This window comes from Theropithecus gelada, chromosome X, assembly GCF_003255815.1.
Source record: "Theropithecus gelada isolate Dixy chromosome X, Tgel_1.0, whole genome shotgun sequence".
NCBI lineage: Eukaryota > Metazoa > Chordata > Mammalia > Primates > Cercopithecidae > Theropithecus > Theropithecus gelada.
The window spans coordinates 121,227,047-121,247,446 of NC_037689.1; the positions used below are offsets into that span (position 1 = coordinate 121,227,047).

The following is a 20,400-nucleotide window of genomic DNA, read 5'->3' on the forward strand; positions in this document are numbered from 1 at the left end:
CAAGTCAAGTCTCTCTCCTCTGAGCCACCTAACCTGATTAAGACAGTTATCCTCTGAGGGTTTGTGAACCTGGAATGAATTATTTTAGCTCATTAATCTTAATTCTTAGAATTGGATAAATTACTTAAATGTCTAACCATTCTCTTGGGTTCTGACAATGTTAGGAAATGCTTAATAGGGTCTCAGTAAATTTCTTAGCTGAACTATCTCAACAATCAGTACAGGACTCTATTATCCCAACTGTACCTTCCCTGGTTTCTTTATTCTTTTTGCTCTAACTCATTAACACCATTCTAATAAACTCATTTATTATCCCTGACTCCTCTACTTCGAATAAATTCTCTTTAATTTCCCCTATGATTTTAATAAAAAGCCCTCAGCTATTTCCAACTCTAGTGCCCAGTATCACCAATTACCTACTCTAGCCCAGAGGTCGCATCAGCATACCAAGTTACAGCAGACTCCCCATTTCTATAGCTCTCACGTCCCCTCACCTTCATATGATTAGTCTATTAAAGTCGCTATCAGCCGGGTGCGGTAGCTCAAGTCTGCAATCCCAGCACTTTGGGAGGCCAAGGCAGGCAGATCACCTGAGGTTAGGAGTTCGAGACCAGCCTGGCCAACAGGGCGAAACCCTGTCTCTATTAAAAATACAAAAATTAGCTGGGTGTGGTGGTACATGCCTGCAATCACAGCTACTCGGGAGGCTGAGGCAGGAGAATCACTTGAACCTGGGAGGCGGAGGTTGCAGCGAGCCGAGATCATACCGCTACATTCCAATCCGGGCAACAAGAGTGAAACTCCATCTCGGGGCGGGCTTGGGGGGGCAGGGGGGAGTTGCTATCTTAACCTGGAAAGTGCAGCACTAATTTCCCTTATAACTGTTAACATTTAGAATGACAACATGATGTAATAAAAAGATAACAGGCTGTGGAGCCAAAGGGACCCAGGTTCAAATTCTGCCTTACTGGCTTGTGTGGCCTTGAAAAATCACCGCTTCACTGAACCTCATTTTTCTGATCTGTACACCTACCACCATTACAGGAGTTGATGTAAGGATTAAAATAAAAATTAAATGCTTAACACAATGCCTAGAACATGGAAGGTACTCTAAAAGCAGAACTCAAATTGTTATTATTATCATTATTATTATCATCATCATCATCATCATCATTATTATTAGAGGTAGCTCACATTCTTACTCCTATTCCCCAGCCTTGATCTGGGGTCACACTTTAATCATTTTTTTTCTGCCAAGGGTGAGGGTGGGTGAGTGAGGGGGCAGGTGAGGGAAATCCTCTTCCCAAGTTTGCCATCATAATCTTGCTTATAAAAATGGACTGGATAGGCCGGGCACCGTGGCTCACGCCTATAATCCCAGCACTTTGGGAGGCCTAGGTGGGCAGATCACTTGAGGTCAGGAGTTTGAGACCAGTCTGGCCAACATGGTGAAACCCCATCTCTACTAAAAATACAAAAAAATTAGCCAGGCGTGGTGGCATGCGCCTGTAATCCCAGCTACTCAGGAGGCTGAGACAGGAGAATCACTTGAACCCAGGAAGCAGAGGTTGCAATGAGCCAAGATCGTGCTACTGAACTCAGCCTGGGTGACAGAGCAAGACTCCATCTCAAACAAAAAATGGACTGGATAGGCTAAGAGAAATGTCCCAAGAGCAACCAAGCATCATCTTCATGAATTCATGTTACTAGTAAAAGACAATGACTTGTAACAATAATTCATGTTACTAAATAACTACGAAGGGAAAAATATAACCTAATAAGTCAATAAAGAAATTACTAGGGCCAATAAGCTGATAATTGATGATTACCCAAAGAAAGATATACTCCTGACACTATCAAGGAACAACAGCTTCCACAAAATGTTACCTACAAATCAGTCTTACAGTAAAAATATTTTTAACTGAAATTTGTTTCATGATATATTTATTTGCAAAAAAAAAAAAAAAGGTAATATCTTTAGTGCCTCACTAAAAATTTTAGCTTAAAAGGTTTTTTGGTTGGCTTAAATCAATCCAACAGATAGCATGAACATATACTCGATCATCCAAACCAGGATAGTTCTGAGAGTAAAAGGGGGCACTATTAATAATTAGCCGGTGAAAACAAAACTGGGACATGTGCTCATCTCATCAACGGTCTTCTCTTTTCATTTATCACTCCCAGTCCACATACATGTTGACCTACTCCCAACATTACTGGGAACTTATGAAATCTGAAACTTCCTGAAGGATCAAGCACCAGCATTTATATTTGTCAAGAACAAATTCTAAATTCTCAGTAAGACATTTAAGTAATGTATCTAATTCTAAGAATTAAGATTAATGAGCTAAAACAATTCATTCCAGGTTCACAAACCCTCAGAGGATGTCTTATTTTAAAGTGAATATTGGCTGGGTGCAGTGGCTCACACCTATAATCCCAGCACTTTGGAAGGCCAAGGTGGGAGGATCACTTGAAGCCAGGCATTCAAGACCAGCCTGGGCAAAATAGCGAGACTCTGCCTCTAAAAACTAACTAAATAAATGAAATGAATACAATAACGTTTGGCAACGTCTTCTATTAGATTCAAAGTAACAGAAAGCACAAGACTGGGCCTAGTGCCGTGGCTCATGCCTATAATCCCAGCACTTTAGAAGCTTCAGGTGTGCAGATTGTTTGAGCCCAGGAGTTCCAGACAACCCTGGGCAACACGGTGAAATCCAATCTCTACTAAAATATATATATTTTTTGTTTATATTTATATATATATACACATATATTTATATTTATATATTTGTTTATATATAAATACATGTTTGGGGTGTGTGTGTGTGTATGTATGTGTGTATATATATATATTAGCAGGGCGTGGTGGTGAAATAGGAGGATCACTTGAGCCCAAGAGGTTGAGGCTGCAGTGAGCCAAGATCACACCACTGCAGTCCAGCCTGGTTGAAAGAGTAAGACCATGTCTCAAGAAAGAGAAGAAAAGAAAAGAAAGCACAGGACTGACTGATGGGAAACCTGTGCTCAGTTATTTTCATCTAGATCTAAAATTGGAGAAAAAAAAATTATAATAAACATTATTTTTTAAATCCATGCCATGGGACACTACATTTCATTCTAAGTCACAGAAATACTCCTTTTTTTATCTTGCATGAATCCGTATTTATTCTGGAAAAATAAAGAAGCTGCTATTCCCAAAGCTGGTTTCTCATCCTCAAAACAAAAGTACTTTTGATTACTTTGGCTCTTCTTGCTCTTTCTAAAATTAAGAAGAATCAAAAGAGTACAATAGCAAAGTATTTCTTGAGTGTCCTAAGTATGAGATTCTGACATCATTCATTGAAAACCTGCATTAAATAAGATTATTTGGTTACCAAAATCTCAGAAAACTTGGCCTTTTAACTTGAAATAACTTAATTTAGCTCAAATTTATACAAATCTACATTGTCAAAAACTCAATCTGAATTATACCTCTAAAGCTTGTTTATAACATTATGACATTTGACTTATATTGCTATATTCTCTACAAAGAATCAATTTGCTTCTAGATTTGCAGAAACATTTGTAAAATTCTTAGTTTAAAACATTTTATTTAACAAACATTTGACTTACCAAACAGCACATTACAGGTGAAATAAAGGCTTAATACCTACCTAATATGCAGAATACATCAGCAAGAATGGAGGGCATATCCTCACGAAATTCCTAATTTTAAAAATATAATTACAGTAAATAGCAAAAAAGCACACAGCAAGTATTAGGGTTTCATAATAACACTCTTCTGTGAAACTTAAAAACAAAAAACGGCTGGGAGCAGTGGCTCACACCTGCAATCCCAGCACTTTGGGAGGCCAAGGAGGGCAGAAGACTCGAGCCCAAAAGTTTGAGACCAGCCTGGACCACGTGGTGAAATCCCATCTCTACAAAAAAAAAAAAAAACAAAAATTAGCCAGGCATGATGGCGCACTAGCTACTCCGGAGGCTGAGGTGGGAGGATCATTTGAGCCTGGGAGGTGGAAGCTGCAGTGAGCCAAGATCGCACCACTGCACTCCAGCCTGGGCAACAGAGGAAACTCTGACTTTTAAAAAAAAAAAAAAAATTTATTTCCAGGTGAAGCTGAAAAAATTTTTTTAAAAAACCAAAAACCCCATCATTATATTGACAAATATTAAAATTCTTCAAGTAAACTTTCATAACAAAGAGGAAGATAATGTTTGCAAAAAATGTTTACGTCTGCCATGAAATAACTTGATTAAAAAACGGAAACCTAAACAAGCACTTTGGGAAATATTAAAGAGCACAAACGAGTAACATTTTTCCAATGAGGTTTCATTTTAGAAATCACATGAATTTAGAGTACCTCATACCTACCTAAAGGAAGACTGTTAAAAATGGTACATTTTTCACCCAAGACTTTAAATGTTGTGCTCATGCCTGAGTCAACATTTGATCTATGCAAAAATCATAATAGTATCAGAAAAACAGAAATCTTGAAAATACAAAACCAGCTAAAAAGCTAAAAGCTGGTTTGGGGGGGTTGTTTTTTAGTTTCAGGAGGTACATGTACAGGTTCGTTACATGAATATATTTCGTAATGCTGGGGTTTGGATTTCTATCGAATCCATCATCCAAATAGTGAACACAGTACTGAATAGGTAGTTTTTCAACCCTTATTCCTCCTCCTCCCTCTCCCCTTTTTTAGAGCTCAATGTTCTCTTTATTTTCTTATTCACTCTTGTAGCCTTTGGGGAAAATGACCCAAAATCGGGCCAGGCACAGTGGCTCACACCTGTAATCCTAGCACTTTGGGAGGCCAAGGCAGGCGGATCACAAGGTCAAGAGTTCAAGACCAGCCTGGTCAACATGGTGAAACCCTGTCTCTACTAAGAATACAAAAATTAGCCGGGTGTTGTGGCATGCGCCTGTAATCCCAGCTACTCGGGAGGCTGAGGCAGGAGAATTGTTTGAACCTGGGAGGCGGAGGTTGTAGTGAGCTGAGACTGTGTCATTGCACTCCAGCCTGGGTGACAGAGCAAGACACCGTCTTGGGGAAAAAAAAAAAAAAAAAAGAAAAAGAAAAGAAAAGAAAAGGACCCTCCTGTTTCTGAATAAAAACTTCAGTATTATTCTAGACTTGTCTCTTGACTTTCTACTCCCACACTCAATTTTAGGGCTATTTTCCATTAGAAGGGATCATAGTTCACTTATTGCAGTTAACAGTTTGCTGGCAGTACAGCAACCCTAAAATTAGCCTATTTTCAGAAACTAAAGGAAATTCTAAAGAAAAATCTGGCAGCTGCAAAGAAATGCACAAGATACTCTTCTGTGGGTAAGATACTGGACAGTGTATAGTACTAAGAGAAAGCCATGACAAAGACAATTAAGCTGCAGAAGTATCTATAAAAACATCATTAAGTATTCAAAAGAAAGAAGCTATGTAAGAACCAAACATACATACATAAAATTCACTTGAACTATCCATTTTCAATAAATGGAAAAAGAATCAGAATCAGATCCCATAAACAAACTAAAACCTATACCAATGCTCAATTTACAAAATGAAATAACCTTGTCAATCAGATTTTAGCCTCAAATTTCTTAAGGGCTCTGAACTCTGGTTACGTCTATTTAAATGCAAGTACTCAGGCCACTTGAAGATCAGAAATATAGTAAGATAAGAGTTTTCAAAAATGAAAAATTAGTTATTTAAGAAAGATTGGCAGCAACTGAATTTTTTTAACGTTAAAAGAAAAAAAAGGAAATAGACTACTCCAGCATGAACTAATGCTGTTGTTATCAGTTGGAGATAATTTAGAGACAAAAGGGAAACTCACTGAATTCCTACTGCTCAAATACACCCCAATATGGGGTGGAAATCACAACAGCTAAACTTAGAATTTCCTTAAGACTATCCCTGGGAAAGCACAAAAAACATACAAATATTACCTCCCCTGACAGAAAAAAAGGCTACAGAAGATTAAAGAAACACAGTAAGAGAAGTTCAGATTGAGACCAAGAAGCTTCAATTCCCACACCTTAATAAAACCTATTATAAAAGCTATTCTGAATTTTATTTATATACAAGTTCATTATAAATGTATATATACATACACACACACAAGATAATTTTATTCATATACAAGTTTAAAAACCAGCTTAATAATAAAAGAACAGCACACCACTCATAAAACCTCAAGCTTAACTACTGGTTTACAATGTGAAAGCCCATCTTCCAATTCAAATGCCAAACCACCATGAAAAACATTTGGTCTGAATCTAACTTAAATTCTCCAAAGAAAGAGTGAAACAGAATAACCATGTAAAAGGGTTTTTTTTAATCTAGTCAATTTTTTTTAAACCATAAGTAAATGAAAACTGGCACCAAGTGAATGTTAGAGCCAAGCAATAGCAATTTAAAATAATTTAATCCTCAATTTTTAAAATATATTTAATTTCTAAACATAACTACAAACAAAAAAATGACTTATATTGAGAGAAAAATATTTTAGCCAATTTATGTTTTTAGAGTAGCGTTTTTAATTAAGGATCCCTTAATTTCTTTTTTTTTTTTTAATTATACTTTAAGTTCTAGGATACATGTGCACAACATGCAGGTTTGTTACATATGTATACATGTGCCATGTTGGTGTGCTGCACCCATTAACTCATCATTTACATTAGGTATATCTCCTAATGCTATCCCTCTCCCCTACCCCCACCCATGGATACCTTAATTTCATTACAGCACAGCCTTTTTTTTTTTCCCCTACCAGCTTACCTGATATTTCCTACTTTAGTAACAACCAGATAAAAAGATTAAACTATCTGTGTTCCTGTCTGGCAAAAACGGCTTACCAATATCATCTTAAAACATCCACTACTCCCTTCCATAGTTTTGAGGGGAAAAAAGAAAAAAAAAAGAAAATTTTAAAAATCCATCCACTACTATAATTTTGAATAAAATACAAGTTATAAACTTCAGGGATCTTTGTGTCAAAGCAAAAGATATATAACAACTATTAACTTAAAAATATGTATATACATACTTACACTAATGTCATTAAGAACATTAGATGCCTGTTCATGCTTTAAATTTCCTTTAATTACATGATATGACAACTCATAGAGAGCTTGCTGGAAATCTGTTGAACATAAGAGAAATAAATGTAAGGATACAGTCTCTTGAACATGAAAAGTAAATCTATATATTTCCTACCTCTCAGAATTATTATAAACATCAATAATGAAAAAATATAATTCTAACGCTTTTCCTCTAGCACTTTTTTCTTTTTCACAAAAACATAAAATTAAAAGGTTAGAAAAATGTAGGCCGGGCGCGGTGACTCAAGCCTGTAATCCCAGCACTTTGGGAGGCCGAGACGGGCGGATCACGAGGTCAGGAGATCGAGACCATCCTGGCTGACACGGTGAAACCCCGTCTCTACTAAAAAAAAAACACGAAAAACTAGCCGGGCGAGGTGGCAGGCGCCTGTAGTCCCAGCTACTCGGGAGGCTGAGGCAGGAGAATGGCGTGAACCCGGGAGGCGGAGCTTGCAGTGAGCTGAGATCCGGCCACTGCACTCCAGCCTGGGCGGCAGAGCGAGACTCCGTCTCAAAAAAAAAAAAAAAAAAGAAAAATGTTAACCACCTCTCCACTACTATAACTACGGCTTGAGCATTCCTTTCCAGTTTTTTCTGTATGTCTACAGATTTTACATATTTAAATTCACCATGCACATCATATAGCATTCTGATTCCCCCCAAAACACTTTTAAAGCATTTTTTCATGCTACTCAAGTCTCTCTAATTATTTTCAATGAACTCTAGCGAGTGGATTTAAACCAATCATTCTCCTCACTAGTAGACTTCGGATATATTCTCAATTCAATCTCAGGGCTATAGTGACAACAGATAAAGAGTAGCAGTAAATATACTACCGAGTTTTAACCATACCTTAGAGTGAGAGAAGTTTCTCCCCAAATCTAAAATCTCTTTGTCCCATAAAAATCTAACAAAAAATACATGTATAAAATGGTAGTTCTATGATAACTGTCAACCACAAGTAGCAACATTCACTATTAATTACCACAGTCCCCTTTCCTGAAGAAAGATATTTTGGTTTTGGAACGGGTAGTTAGTGGCCAGGTGAATACCTCCTTCTGGTCATCTTTTTTTTTAAAGTCCCATGTACTAAAAACTCTACCTCCTTCCAATCATGAGAAAGTAGTTAAACAAGGAGCTTTAAAGATGCTAATGTAAAATAAAGTCTATTTATAATCTACTTTTGAGCAGAATCAAATTTTTTTCAGAACCAAACAGCAAGTTAAAAAATCAAATATTTTAAAAATCTTCTTAGCCAGGTGCAGTGGCTCACACCTATAATACCAGCACTTTGTGGAGCCAAGGCAGGAGGATGGCTTGAGCCTAGGAGATCGAAACCAGCCTGGGCAACATAGGGAGACCTCATCTCCACTAATAAAAGAGAAAAAAAATTAGCCAGGTGTGGTGGCGTGCACCTGTTATGCCAGCTAGTTGGGAGGCTGAGGCGGGAACTTGAGCCCAGGAGACTTCCGGAAGTTGCAATTAGTTGTGATAGCACCACTGTCTCAAAAATAAAATTTAAAAAAACTTCTCCCCTGCTATGACTCCTAGCCACAAAAAACAACATAATAGAAATCAAAATGTATATAAATCCCCCCTTAATGAAAATACTATTTTGCAGTAAAATTAACTTGTTCATTAAATCATTTGCTATTGCTATTGCTAATAATTATTCCAAGTATTTATGAAGAATTATTTATTAAATATATTCTGCCTATTTTACAACTATATCTTCATTGTGCTTTTAAATAAACAATATAAAAACAAAGGAAAAAATTTCTATTTTTTGGTATCGTAGGTATAAGAGGTCAACTTCATGCTTTGTATTTCCATGAATAAAATGCTTTACAACAAACAATACTTATTTAAAATTTTCCAGACAATTAAGGTGGGGTTTTTTTGTTTTTTTGTTTTTTTGTTTTTTGTTTTTTTTTTTTTAAGCAATCAGAGGAACAAAATAGCCAATTATCAAAAACTAAGGTCCCGTGAGAATATGTCCTCTGGTACTCATAGCGAACCAGGGAAGTCTAATCTTAATCACAGAAGGAGATTAAAATAGAGAACAAGTGACCTGGGTCATTTTGCTGACACTAAAGTGACATAAAAACAATCATACTGTGATCCACACAGCAGCAACGATAGTTCTCAAATCACAAGTTTTCTTTTTTTCTTTTGAGACACAGTCTCGCTCTTCAGGCTGGGGTACAGTGGCGCAATCTTGGCTCACTGCAACCTCTGCCTCCTGGGTTCAAGCGCTTCTCCAGCCTCAGCCTCCCGAGTGACTGCAATTACAGGCGTCCGCCACCAAGCCCAGCTAATTTTTATATTTTTGGTAGAGACAGGGCTTCACCATGTTGACCAAGCTGGTCTTGAACTCCTGACCTCAAGTGATCTGCCCGCTTTGGTCTCCCAAAGTGCTGGGATTATATGCGTGAGCCACCACGCCTGGCCTAATTCACGAGTTTTCTAAATGCCTATTTAAGAATGGTTGGGAACTCCTACTGTGTTTTATCCATAGAAACTGTAAATGGTGGTTTAAAACTATCAGGCTAGTTCCACAGAAACCTATAAAATTTATATTGCGGGTGAAAAACTTTACATTTACAATGAGGAGGAAAACTTATAACCCTTATAGTTATCCACAAAAAATTCAATAAAATATTTTATCTTAACGCTAACACTTCAGAAAGAGTAGTTTTAAGAATGGCCACCAGAGGCCAGGCACGGTGGCTACACCTGTAATCCCAGCACTTTAGGAGGCCAAGGCAGGCGGATCACAAGGTCAGGAGATCGAGACCATCCTGGCTAACACGGTGAAACCCTGTCTCTACTAAAAATACAAAAAATTAGCCGGGCGTGGTGGCGGGCGCCTGTAGTCCCGGCTACTTGGGAGGCTGAGGCAGGAGAATGGCGTGAACCCAGGAGGCGGAGCTTGCAGTGAGCCAAGATCACACCACTGCACTCCAGCCTGGGCAACAGAGCAAGACTCTATCTCAAAAAAAAAAAAATTAAAAAAAAGAATGGCCACTAGAAGGTACTTCTAGAGATTCTTAGTTTTTGCAGGGTTTGAATGTTGAAGACACCAATTCTTGGTTATGTCTAATAATATTACTAGTACTACTCATGTTTGTTTTTTTTAAACAATAATGTACTGTTTATTTTCAAATAGCTAGAAGGAATTTTGAATTTTCCCAACACAAAGAAATGATAAATGTTTGAGGTGATACACTAATTATACTAATTTGATCATTACACATTATATACACATATCAAAATATCACACTGTACCCCAATTACTCATGTTTATTAGCCATCCTTACAGTGTTGTTTCATTGGCAGTGGTTGGGGTGGGGGAAATGTGATTTATAAAAGAAACAAGGAGAAGCAGTGTGTGCAAGGGAAACTGCCTGCCTGAAATGAAAGTAATTCAAAGGAAGGGCAGAAAGAGAAAGGTCAGAGGGAACACTGCCCAAACACAAATCCCTAAGACAGAAAAGAGATTCTGAAGGAATGATATTCAGTCAGTTCCCTGCTAGGACAACAAACTGGAGCCCCTCAAACCAAAGCCTGACTGTTGACAGAGATCAGCCAAGGAGTGAGTATATGTGTTAAGGAAACAAGCAAGGGTAAGAGAAGGAGAGCACTGGCAATTCTGCCAATAAGGCCACACTCATAACTATTTCTGGTTTCACATGTGAATCAGAACCATGCAAATAAACAATAACCTAATAGTTATTAAAGATCCAGAGTCACATTGTTACACTATTTACACTATCATTTATTGAAAATTCTTCTATTTTATCCACCTAATGTTTCTATTAAACAAGATCAAAGTTAACTGAGATGTTAAAAACTGATTTTAAACACGGGGAAGAAAAAAGATAAAGTACCCTAGTATTTTTAGAAAGGAGTCTTTCTGTACATTCTTACACTTCAGACAGTCAACTAACTTAAACAAGAATACATTACTGTCTACCAACCTCAAAAATCTTTTGAGTGATCATGCAATTTTATAAGCAGGATAAACAAGAAAATAATTTGGGGATGGCAGGCTAGGAATGTTAATTCTTAAAACAGGTCTTACCCATATGACAGGGTAAAAAATGGCTTTTTCATTTGTTAAAAAAACATTTTTCACTCACACATCCAAATGTTCTTTTTATGAGACAAGGTCTGTCACCCAGGCTGGAGTGCAGTGGTGTGATCTTGGCTCACTACAACTTCTGCCTCCCGGGTTCAAGCGATTCTCGTACCTCAGCCTCCTGAGTAGCTGGGATTACAAGCGCACGCCATCACACGCAGCTGTTTTGTTTGTTTGTTTGTTTGTTTGTTTTTTGTTTTTTGTTTTTGGTAGAGATGGAGTTTCACCATATTGGCCAGGCTGGTCTCGAACTCCTGACCTCAAGGGATCTACCCACCTCAGCTTCCCAAAGTGCTAGGATTACAGGCGTGAGCCACCACACCCTGCCCAAATGTTCTTTAAAAAGTATATCCTCAGCTATGCAAGGTGGCTCATGACAGTAATCCCAACAATTTGGGAGCCTGAGGCGAAAGGACTGCTTGAGGCCAAGAATATGAGACCAGCCTGGGCAATATAGCAAGATACCTCATCTCTACAAAAAAATAAATTAAAAAAATAAGGCTGGGCACGGTGGTTCACACCTGTAATCCCAGAACTTTGGGAGGCCAAGGCGGGAGGATCACCTGAGGTCAGGAGTTCAAGACCAGCCTGACCAACATGGTGAAACCCCATCTCTACTAAAAATATAAAATTAGGCAGGCATGGTGTCACATGCCTGTAATCCCAGCTACTCAGGAGGCTGAGGCAAGAGAATCGCTTGAACCCAGGAGGCAGAGGTTGCAGTGAGCCGAGATTGCACCATTGCACTCCAGCCTGGTCAACAAGAGTGAAACTCCATCTCAAACAATAAATAAATAAATAAGCAAGGAGCGGTGTTGCACACTTGCAGTCCCAGCTACTTGGGAATCTGAAGTGGCAGGATCGCTTGAGCCCAGTTTGAAGCTGCAGTGAGCTATGATTACACCACCACTGCATTACAGCCTGGGCAATGGAAAGAGACCCTGTCTCCTTTAAAAAAAAAAAAAAAAAAAAAAAAAAAGACAGAAAAAAAAAGAAAATATATTCTCTCTTATGAAAGTTATAACTTTTGGTGGAACAAAAATAAGCATATATATATATATGTAAAATTCTGTTCTTAATCTTCTATTCACAAAAGCATAATTTAAATGACCATAATACACTTTATCTAATGCTTTTGCCTTCAAATAGAATATCAGTTATAAAAATGTATTTTCTAATTTAAAAAAATACTGTGGGTTTTACCCCCAACAATACTACAAATGTAAATGCTTTACACTTACTAGACACAATCGCTTTTAGTTTTGTCCCTCCTTTGCCAAATCCACATGTCTAATTTTAAATTAATAAAACGTTAAATAGTAAAATCCTTTGAAACTAAAGATACTGGAAAATTATAATATATACTATTTAATTATATAATATTTTATTTAATAAATCATATCTGTGATATGCAGTAAACAACTCCTTTGTTTGAATGTTTTCCATGACAACTGCCTTTAACAAGATCCCCAGACACCACCTAAACATAACCAGCTGTAGTAAAAACACTGAACCTCAGTTTCTGGAAATTTTCTAGTGCAAATAAGATCAGAACAATTTTTCTTTCCATGCTATCTTTTCTGTCATATTTATGATTGATACAGCTAACAACTGCTGAAATTTAGCTAAATATACCAAGCCCCAATTACAAAAGTCAAGCAATATCATATCATTATAATGCAGGTCAAATAACATCGGTATACAGAGATATAGTCTTACTGTAATTACAGTTTTAATCCTGACTATAATATAACCATGTAAAACCTTTATGTAATGTGAACTATCTTACACCTTTTGTTTTCATACCTAACAGTGAATAGAAAGCAGACAGTTACTAATTTTAATCAAGCCAAAAATAACTAAGATACTTTTAAAAATCTTACCTCTATACGTCGAACTATCATGGCTTTTATTTTCACTGAGGATCCGACATAAATGCAAACTAGAATAAAATAGAAAACATTTCAATTTCCACCTTAACATGAGATGATGCTTATAGAGCAAATTATATCAACTGGCAAGTAAAAAAAAAATTTTAATCAGGCATTTATTCTGCCTTTCATATACAAACTGTACCACTGGTAACTCATAGAAGATTAAAACTATCTCTGTAGTAATAAAGAAGGAATTATGAAATTAGAATACCACCATTTTAAGATCCCTAATTAATTACAGAATCTAGGCCAGGCGCGGTGGCTCACGCCTGTAATCCCAGCACTTTGGGAGGCCGAGGCAGGTGGATCACGAGGTCAGGGGATTGAGAAAATCCTGGCGAACACGGTGAAACCCTGTCTCCACTAAAAATACAAAAAAACTAGCCAGGCGTGGTGGTGGGCACCTGTAGTCCCAGCTACTAGGGAGGCTGAGGCAGGAGAATGGCGTGAACCCGGGAGGCAGAGCTTGCAGTGAGCCAAGATCACGCCACTGCACTCCAGCCTGGGTGACAGAGCGAGACTCCGTCTCAAAAAAAAAAAAAAAACATTACAGAATCTAGGCATCTACCAATGGCTGCTCACATTACAAAAAGAGGCCAGGCACGGTGGCTCACACCTATAATCCTAGCACTTTGGGAGGCCAAGGCGGGAGGATTGCCTGAGCCCTGGAGTTCAAGACCAGCTTGGGCAACACAATGAAACCCCGTCTTTACTAAAATACAAAAGAAATTAGTTGGGCGTGGTGGCATGCACCTGTAGTCCCAGCTACTAGGGAGGCTGAGGCAAGAGAATTGCTTGAACCCAGGAGGCAGAGTGAGCCAAGATCATGCCACTGCACTGCAGCCTGGCAACAGAGCAAGACTCCGTCTCTACAAAAAAAAAAAAAGAAAGAAAGAAAAGAAAAGAAAAAGAGACTATGAAACATTATGTGCCTCCAGATTCTGATGAAAGAAAACACCACGCAGGTTGGGCATGGTGGCTTACACCTGTAATCCCAGCACTTTGGGAGGCCAAGACAGGCAGATAGCTTGAGCCCAGAGGTCAAGACCAGCCTGGGAAACATGGTGAAACCCTGTCTCAACAAAAAATACAAAAATTAGCCTGGCATGGTGGCTCACGCTTGCACTCCCAGCTACTCGGGAGGCTGCGGTGAAAAAATCATCTGAGCCCAGGAAATTGAGGCTGCAGTGAACCATGACTGCTCGCTCCACTGTACTCCAGCCTGGGCAACAGAAAAAAAAAAAAAAAAGAAAAAGAAAAAAGAAAAAAAGGGAAAAAAGAAAAGAAAGCATCACCCACCTATGAAATTGTCTTTGGGGGGGGAAAGTGTAAATCAAAATCTGATCAAGCCATCTAGATCCAACTACCAATTTACAGAAAAAGACCACAGAGAAATATATTAAGAGATACCATAGGGATACAGTCACCAAAATTCAAACTGTGGGAAAATCTAACAGAGAGTGACCCAATCTCTTGAACAAACAAATTGCAAGGAAAAATATAATAAAATATAAAAGAAGAGTACAAGAGAGGAAAAGAGGAACAGAAGAGCTACAAGACAGAAAAACAATTAACAAAATGGCAGTAGTTAAGTCCTTTCCTGTCAGTAATTAATTACCTTAAATGTAACATCTAACTCCACATTCAAAAGACAAAGTATCTAAATTGATATTTTTTAAGACAAGCTATTTTTTTTAAAGCTGTATGCTGTCTACAAGAAACTTCTTTTAAATTTAAGGACACAGACAGGCTGAAAGTGAAAGGATGGATAAAGATAATCCATTCAAATGTTAGCCAAGAGAGAACAGGGGTGCCTATGCTTATATTAGACAAAATATACTTTGAAAATATAACAATTATAAATATATACACATACCACATCAGAGGACAAAAGCATATGAATATATGTGACACAGAACTGAAGAAATAAATAGACATCAACACAGTAATAGTAGGGAATTTCAATACACTACTTTCCATAGAATAGCTAGACAAAAGATCAGTAAGGAAACAGAAGACTTGAATACTACTACAGACCGAATGGATTTAACAGACCTATCCATAACATGCCACCCAAGATAAGGAGACTACATTCTTCTCAAGCACACACAAACCTTTTTCCAGGCTCTAACATGTGATCTAACCTTCTGATCACATTAGATATCACAAAAAAATAACACATTTTAAAAGACAGAAATCATTCCAAGTATCTTTTCCAAACACAATGGAATAAAACTAGATATCAATACCAGAAAGAAAACTGGAAAGTTCACAAATATGTAGAAATTAAACACATTCTTGAACAACCAAAGAATCAAAGAACAAAATCAAGAAGGAAATTAGGAATTATCTTGAGACAAATGAAAATGAAAACATAAATACCAAAACTTATGAGATATACCAAAAGCAGTTCAAAAGAGGAAATTTGTAGCAATAATTTTTTTTTTTTTTTTTTTAAACACAGTATCTCATTCCATCACCCAGGCTGGACTGCAATGGCAAAATCTTGGCTCACTGCAGCCTCGATCTTCTGGGCTCAAGATCCCCCCACCTCAGCCTCAGCACCCACCCCCAACACCCCATTAGGTGGGACCACAGGTGCATGCCACCATCCCCAGCTAATTTTGTATATTTTGAAGAGATGGGTTTCACCATGTTACCCAGGCTGTTCTCAAACTCCTGGGCTCAAGCAATCTGCCCACCTCAGCCCAACAAAGTTCTGGGAATACAGGCGTGAGCCACCAAGCCAGCACTATAAATGCCTTTTTTAAAAAAAATCTCAAATAAACCACCTAACTCAAAACTTCAAGGAACTAGAAAAAGTAGAATAAACTAAGTCCAAAGTTAATAGAAGGAAGGAAATAATAAAGATTAAGGCAGAAACAACTGAAATAGAGAATTAAAAAAGAAAACAAAAATCAGCCGGGTGCGGTGGCTCACACTTGTAATCCTAGCACTTTGAGAGGCTGAGGCAGCCAGATAGCTTGAGCTTAGGAGTTCGAGACCAGCCTGGGCAGCATGGCAAAACCTTGTCTCTACAAAAAAACACAAAAAATTAGCTGGGCATGGTGGCCCACACCTGTAGTCCCAGCTACTTGAGGGGCTGAGATAGGAGGATCACTTGAGCCCAGGATGTCAAGGCTGCAGTGAGCCAAGATAGTGCCACTGCACTCCAGCCTGGGTGACAAAGTGAGAACTTATCTCAAAAAAAAAAGAAAAAAAAATCAATAAAATTAAAAGTTGTTTTTTAAAAAAAGATTAACTGACAAATCTTTAGCTAGACATTTAATAAAGAAAAAGAAAATGCAAACAAAATTAGAAACAAAAGAAAAAACATTACAACCAATTACACAGAAACAAAAAGGAATACAAGAGGCTAGTACACCATAATACCAGAGCCAGACAAAAACATTACAAGAAAAGAAAATTACAGGTCAATGCCTCTTATAAACACAGATGAAAAAATCCTCAATAAACACCAGCAAACGGAATTTAACAGCACATTAAAAGGATCATTCACCATGATTACAATGGATTTATCCCTGGGAAGCAAGGATGGTACAACATACACTAAATGTGACACATTACATTAACAAAATGAAGGATAAAAATCACTTGATCATCTCCTTACATGCCGAAAAAGCGTTTGACAAAATTCAATACCCTTTTATGATAAAACTCTCAACAATTAACTAGCCTGCGTGACAGAGCAAGACTCCCTATCAAATAAATATACATACTAACTATAGAATGAATGTTCCTCAACACACACAAAAAAAAGACCATAAATAACAAGCCCACAGCTAACATTATATTCAATGGTGAAAAGTTGAAGGTTTTTCCTCTAAGATCAGGTACATGCCCACTCTCTCCATGTCTATTCAACAGAGTACTAAAAGTCCTTGCCAGAGCAACTGGGCAAAAAGAAGAAATGAAAGTTATCCAAACAAGAAAAGTGAAATTGTCTCTGCTGACAAAATGATCTTATATTTAGAAAATCCTAATGACTACACCATAAAATTGTTAGAAATAAATATGCTGCATCCATCAAGGCAAAAAAAAATTTTTAGAAAAGAAATAATAAATAGGGTTAAGTTACAGGATATAAAAATCAACACACAAAAATAGGTAGTGATTCTATATGCTAACAATGAACTACCTGAAAAATAATTTTAATTCCATTTAAAATAGCTATAGCATTGCAAGAATGGCAAAAAGAGAAAAATAATAATAAAAATAAAATAGCTACAAAAAATAAAATACTTAGGAATAAATTTAACCAAGGAGGTGAAAGATCTATACACCACAAACTATCAAATGCTGATGAAAGAAACTGAAGATGACAAATAAATGAAAAGATATTCCATGTTCATTGATTATAATAATTAAGATTGTTTAAATGTCCATGCTACCCAAAGAGATATAAAGACTCAATGCAATCTCTATCAAAACACCAATGACATTTTTCACAGAAACAGAAAAATCCTAAAAATTTATATGGAACCAGAAAAAAAACGAATAGCAGCCAAGGCAATCTTGAACAAAAAGAAAAAAGCTAGAAGTATCCCACTATTTGACTTCAAGCTACAGTTGGCCCTCTGTATCCAAGGGGGATTGGTTCCAGGACCACCTGCCACACACACCAAATTCACAGATGCTCAAAAGTCCCTTATATATGGCATATATACAGTCATCCTTCTGTGTCCACAGGTTCCGCATCTGCGGATTCAACCAACTGTAGACAGAAAACACTTACAGTCAGCCCTCCATATCCACAGCTTTTGATTTGTTGTTGGTTGAATCTGTGGATGCGGCCAACCAACTAAATGTAAGGCCAGCCAACTATATATTACAAAACTAGGGTAATTAAAACAGCATGGCACTGGCATAAAAATAGACACATCAACTAACAGAATAGAATAGAGAGCCCAGATACTAATCCATGCATTTATAGTCAATTTTCAACAAAGGGTACCAAGAACACATTATGGGGAAAAAGGCAGTCTCTTCAATAAAGAATGCTGGTAAAACTTAATATCCACATACAGAACAATGAAACTGGACACTTACTTCACACCATATACAAAAACCAACTCAAAATGAATTAAAGACTTAAATGTAAGACCTGAAACTATAAAAATCCTAAAAGAAAAAACAGGGGAAGAGCTACACAACATTGGTCTGGGCTACAGTTTTTTAGATTTGACCCCAAAAGCTCAAGTGATTAAAGCAAAAATAGACAAATGGGATTACATCAAACAAAAAAAGTTTCTATGCAGGAGGCCAGGTGCAGTGGCTCATACTTATAATCCCAGCACTCTGGGAGGCCAAGGCGGACAGATAACCTGAGGTCAGAAGTTCAAGACAAGCCTGACCAACATGGAGAAATCCTTCTCTACCAAAAATACAAAAATTTTCCGGGCATGGTGGCGCATGCCTGTAATCCCAGCTACTCAGGAGGCTGAGGCAGGAGAATCGCTTGGACCCAGGAGGCAGAGATTGCAACAAGCCAAGATCGCACCACTGCACTCCAGCCTGGGCAACAAAGCGAGACTCTGTCTCAAAAAAAAAAAAAAAAGTTTCTATACAGGAAAGGAAACAATTAACAGTGTGATGGAGACAACCTATGGATTCGGAGAAAACACTTGCAAGCCAAACATCAAATATGGGTTTAATATCCAAAATATATAAAGAAGTCAAGGGGCTGGGCGCAGTGGCTCACGCCTGTAATCCCAGCACTTTGGGAGGCTGAGACGGGCGGATCACGAGGTCAGGAGAGCAACACCATCCTGGCTAACACGGTGAAACCCCATCTCTACTAAAAAATACAAAAAAATTAGCCGGGCGAGGTGGCGGGCGCCTGTAATCCCAGCTACTCGGGAGGCTGAGGCATGAGAATGGCGTGAACCCAGGAGGCGGAGCTTGCAGTGAGCTGAGATCAGCCACTGCACTCCAGCCTGGGCAACAGAGTGAGACCCTGTCTCAAAAAAAAAAATTAAAAAATTAAACATATTCTCAAAATAAAAGAAAATGGTGATGCCAGCCAGGCACAGTGGCCCATGCCTGTAATTTCAGCAATTTGCAAGGCCGAGGCAGGAACATTCATTGAGGTCAGTTGGAGATCAGCCTGAACAACATAGCAAGACTCTGTCTCTACAAAAAAGAAAAAAAGAAATAGGCATTGCGGTGTGAGTCCTAGCTACTCGGGAGGCGGAAGTGGGAGGATTGCTTGAGTCCAGGATTTCCAGGTTATGATGAGCTATGATTTCACTACAGCACTCCAGCCTGGGCAACAAAGCAAAATGCTATCTCAAAAACAAAAAATAAAAATAAAAAATAAATAAGCCTGGGTAACAAAGAGACCTCATCTCCACAAAAAATAAACAAAAACTAGCCAGGCATGGTGGTGCAGGCCTATAGTCCCAGCTACTTGGGAGGCTGAGGTGGGAGGATCACTTGAGCACCACAGGTGAAGGCTGCAGTGAGCTGAGATCACGCCATGCACTCCAGCCTAGGCAACAGAGTGAGACCCTGTCTCAAAAAAGAAAAAAAAAAAAATAGGCCAGGCCTGTGGCTCACACCTCTAATCCCAGCCTTTTTGGAGGCCAAGGCATGAGAATTGCTTGAGGCCAGGAGTTCAAGACCAGCCTGGGCAACCCAGCAAGACTCCATCTCTACAAAAAAAATTTTTTAATTAGCAGGTCATGGTGGCACATCCCTATAGTCCCAGCCTCTTAGGAGGTTGAGGCAGGAGGATCACTTGAGCCCAAGAGTTCAAGGTTACGGTGAGCTATGATTGCACCACTGCACTCCAGCCTGGGTGACAAAAAGCAAGAGCCTGTCTCTCGAAAAAAATTAAATAAAATAATGCAATTGTTATGAAAAACAGTATAGAGATTCCTCAAAAAATGAAAAGTAGAACTACCATATGATCGAGCATTCCTACTTCTGGGTATTTATCCAAAAAAATTTAAGTCAGGATCTCACAGAGATAGCTGCATTCCTATGTTCACTGCAGCATTATTTACAATAGCCTAGAGGTAGAAACAACCTAAATGTCCACCAACAGAAGAGTGAATAAAGAAAACGTGTTGTATATCTATGAAAGCAAACATTATTCAGCCATAAAAAAAAAGGAAATCCCGTCGTGCTACAATATGGATGAACCTTAAGGACAGTGTACTAAGGTAAGAAGCCAGTCACAGGACAAACACTGT

The 20,400-nt window shown here is 38.1% G+C and overlaps 1 protein-coding gene across 3 annotated transcripts in view; it reads right to left on the reverse strand.

Moving 5' to 3' along the window:
- The window catches only part of THOC2 (THO complex 2), a 132,201-nt gene that overhangs the window by 98,805 nt on the left and 12,996 nt on the right, over positions 1-20,400 (reverse strand). For all 3 annotated transcript variants that reach the window (XM_025372584.1, XM_025372581.1, XM_025372582.1), the window contains exons 2-4: positions 13,133-13,191; positions 7,058-7,149; positions 3,660-3,711 (exon numbers count right to left, since the gene is read on the reverse strand). In XM_025372584.1, the coding sequence (XP_025228369.1) occupies positions 3,660-3,711; positions 7,058-7,149; positions 13,133-13,191 (203 nt within the window). The remainder of the gene's footprint in view (positions 1-3,659; positions 3,712-7,057; positions 7,150-13,132; positions 13,192-20,400) is intronic.